We start from the raw sequence: 3,267 nt of genomic DNA, 5'->3' as shown, positions 1-3,267 counted from the left end.
CTGTTTCCTTTTTCACAAAATGGGTAACAATGATATCTTTCTCAAAGGGTCATTTTGAGGATTAGATAATACCTGAAAAATCCTCAGGACAGGACAGGCACACAATTGGTAATTAGTCAATGTTAGCTGTATACATCAGGTACCTTACCAGGGAGTCAGAGATACAGAAAAAGAGGCACAGGAACTCTCAGTGGGGAAGGTAGTGAGTGAAAAAAAAGTACTAATAGAGTACAAGGGATGAAGGAGGGGCCTGAGGAGGAAGAGAGGTCAGGGAGGCTTCCTGGGGGGAGGTGGTGTTCTAAAGACAGTAGTAGCATTCCCTAAGTAAGAAGAGTAGTTGGTGCAGAGCCACAGTTTCAAGGACACAGGAGAGGAGAGAGAGAACACGAGGGGAAGAGATGGGGAGGGGCTGAGAGGAGCCCACTGTCAGGAGCACGGTGAAAGATTCTAGGAGGGCAGCGATTGGTCAAATGTACCAGTTAGAAAGATTCCGTGGCTTTAAGGTGGAGAATGCGTTGGAGCAGGGAGTTAGACTGAGCTGGCCAACCACATAGAAACTGTGAAAAGACCCAGGCTGGAAATGAAGGCCCACCAAATGAAGGCAAGGGCAGGGGGTGGGGGAGGGGATATACAGAGCTGAGCATTGGGAAGCAGAGGAACCTCGCGTCTTGGTGAGTAATGAAGAGTGAGCAGTGGCGTGACTGCAAGGTTGCCTGGCGGTGTGAGCAGCTGGGTGCATGGTTGTGTCTGTTGCCCAAAATGGAAATAACCAAGTGGAAGTGGATGGCGATGGGGGTAGGGTGAACTCAGTTTGAGATATGCTGGTTTGAGGTGTTAGCAACCCCAATGGAGACCCCGTGTGATGTCTCATACTAGAACTTGGGCAGAAAAATGAGAGGATGGAGAGCGAAGCTGATCCACTCTTTGAGCCTGATGAGGGAACTGTCTACTGACTTCCCAGTTTCAGAATTTTAGCTAGAATGGGGTTATGTGCTCTTTGTCCAATGCTGTGCATCTAACTGCTGTGGACTGTCCTGCCCCTTCTTTCATTGTGGGGGGAAGCCCTGGGAACCACTGCAGGACTTGGGCCTGTCCTCGTTCCTCCTTGCGACTCCAGGAATAAAGGCATCAGGGCTGTGAGAGATAAGCTGGAAAGAGAGGAGAGGGTGTGGAGTGGCCAATGGGCTGCAGCAGCAGAGGCCCACTTAGCCTGACAATTGTCCTTTGGTTTAGAGAAATGGCAGTCACCAGTGACTTTGGCGGGGGCAAGAAGCTGGTGAGGGAGGGAGGGCAGGTGAGGTGGAAACGTGGAGTGAAAATTCCTCTTTCCAGAAGTCAGTCTAAGGCAAAGGAGAGGGTGGCAGAAGGAGGTGGGGAGGGTTCTAGCCATCTGGTGGTCTCTTTTGAAACACAACAGACCTGCTATGGACTATCCCTGTCCTGCTCCTCCTTTCCTTGTAGGGAGAAACCCTGGGAACCTGGGCCTATGCTTGTTCTTCCTTGTTCTGTGGGCTGCAAGTTCAGGGAGTGGCAGATTTGGCCTCACCAAAAAGAAGAGGGCAGAAGGGAGGTTCCTGTTGTAGAAGGTGGGGCTGAGAGTCCAATAGGACCCCACAGCCCACGTGGAGGTTGAGGAAAGCTGCCACCCAGGATGTTCAGAGAGAGAGTGCTTTAATGTTGGGACCAGGGCTTGGAGCTCAAGCGAGACCCTGGTCCCAACAGGAGGCAGTCACCCAAGACTCCTGCAAGGGAAGGGACAAAAGGGCACAGGGAACCAGAGCTGGTGAATATATAAGGCAGCCAGGTGGGGTGCCGGACCGTCACGTGGGATCATCAGGGGAGTGTCAGTCCCAGGCCAGGCTGCATGCTGTACTGGAAGCACTGGCTGCTGCTCCAGAAATAAAACCAGCCTCGCAGGAGTGGGCTTTTGCATGGGGACATGCAAGACATGGATCCCAGAATGTACAGAAATCCGGGGAAGTCTCCACAGGTGGCAACACCGACGGGCTTCAAACCAGTCATGCCTACATCTTGAGGGGCAGAGACACCTCTCTCCAACTTAAGTTTGGGTCTCTGATGCAAGGGGGGACAGATGGGGTGGAAGAGGGTTCCTTTCCCTAAGAAACCAAGAAAGAAGTCACCAATTTGCTGGGGCGACCGAGGGACACAGAAGAGCTGCAGGCAGAGGCCGGGACTTCACAGGTGGGCTGGGGGCTTTCCTGGGCACTGGATCAGAACGGCCGACGCTCAGAACTCTGGATTTTGGCTCCGTCTGCTCGGACAGATTGCTCCAGGAGGTCTGAGGATGTCTGGGGAAGACAGTCGTCCTGGGTCCTGGGAACAAGGCGGTGAGATCTCACAACCAGGTCCACGCCGCAAACGCAAAAAAGCAACCCACGAAACCAAATACCGGCTGGAGCCGCGCAACTGCAGAGGAGGCGGGGCCTTCACGTCCCGCCCCATATGCTAATGAGCGCGCCACCGCCCCGCCCCGGCCGGGGGACCGGACGGACTCAACGCCGCGGGGTCCAAGAGGCTGGCGGCGCTGGGGAGCGCACCCGCGGAGGCTGAGGTGGGGCGGAATGCCGGAGTCTGGTTGGAGGGGTGGTGGCCCAGTGCGGGGGCGGTTAGCAGCCGCTCAGGAGTCTTGTATCCGTAGCACCCCCCACCGATGCTAGTGGTACGGCCCATGAGGGGCGGGGCCAGGATCATGTGACGCGACACCATCCGCCATTTTGTTCTGCGGTGCTGGTATTTAGAGCGCAGCGGCTGACGGGCCGATCGCCTTCGCAGCCCTCTGACCACTAGCTTCGTGCTTGCCGCCTGCTGCTCGCCTGCTGCGCTCGGCCCGTCCTCGTCCCCGCCTCGGCCCGCTGAGCTCGCCCCCTCCCCACCGCAGACATGTCCGAGGCCAAGAGCGGCCCCGAGTACGCCTCCTTTTTTGCGGTCATGGGCGCCTCGGCCGCCATGGTCTTCAGCGGTGAGCGCCGCAGCAGGAGGGACCCGGGAGGCGGGGGGCACGCGGGGCTCGTGCCCGCAGCTCGCCGGGGTTCGGTGTGTGACGTCACTCTGATGTAATTCCGAGCTGTTGGGGGTCCCGGCTCTCACGTGACCGGGGCTGGGGTCCGGGCTTAGAGGGCTGCGGGGCCCGTTGGGTGTCGAGTGCAGAGCATGAGGACTGAGCCGGGGTGCCGGTTCCAGGGTTCTCCTGGGAGTCCTTGGCCGGCCGCCCTGCCCCCGGTCCCTGTTGGTGCGGGGGTGGGGCGG

At 57.6% G+C, this 3,267-nt stretch overlaps 1 protein-coding gene across 1 annotated transcript in view; it reads left to right on the top strand.

The window, feature by feature from the left end:
• Window positions 1-2,724: 2,724 nt before the first annotated feature.
• Window positions 2,725-3,267, top strand: part of ATP6V0C (ATPase H+ transporting V0 subunit c) — a 5,725-nt gene continuing 5,182 nt past the window's right edge. Inside the window, exon 1 of the mRNA XM_006913930.3 lies at window positions 2,725-2,980. Coding sequence (XP_006913992.1) covers window positions 2,902-2,980 — 79 coding nt within the window. The 5' untranslated portion in view covers window positions 2,725-2,901. The remainder of the gene's footprint in view (window positions 2,981-3,267) is intronic.

Source organism: Pteropus alecto, unplaced genomic scaffold (assembly GCF_000325575.1).
Source record: "Pteropus alecto unplaced genomic scaffold, ASM32557v1 scaffold44, whole genome shotgun sequence".
In the NCBI taxonomy this organism is placed as follows: Eukaryota; Metazoa; Chordata; class Mammalia; order Chiroptera; family Pteropodidae; genus Pteropus; species Pteropus alecto.
The sequence above is the reverse complement of the archived record's forward strand: the minus strand, read 5'-3'. Positions and strand labels throughout refer to the sequence as shown.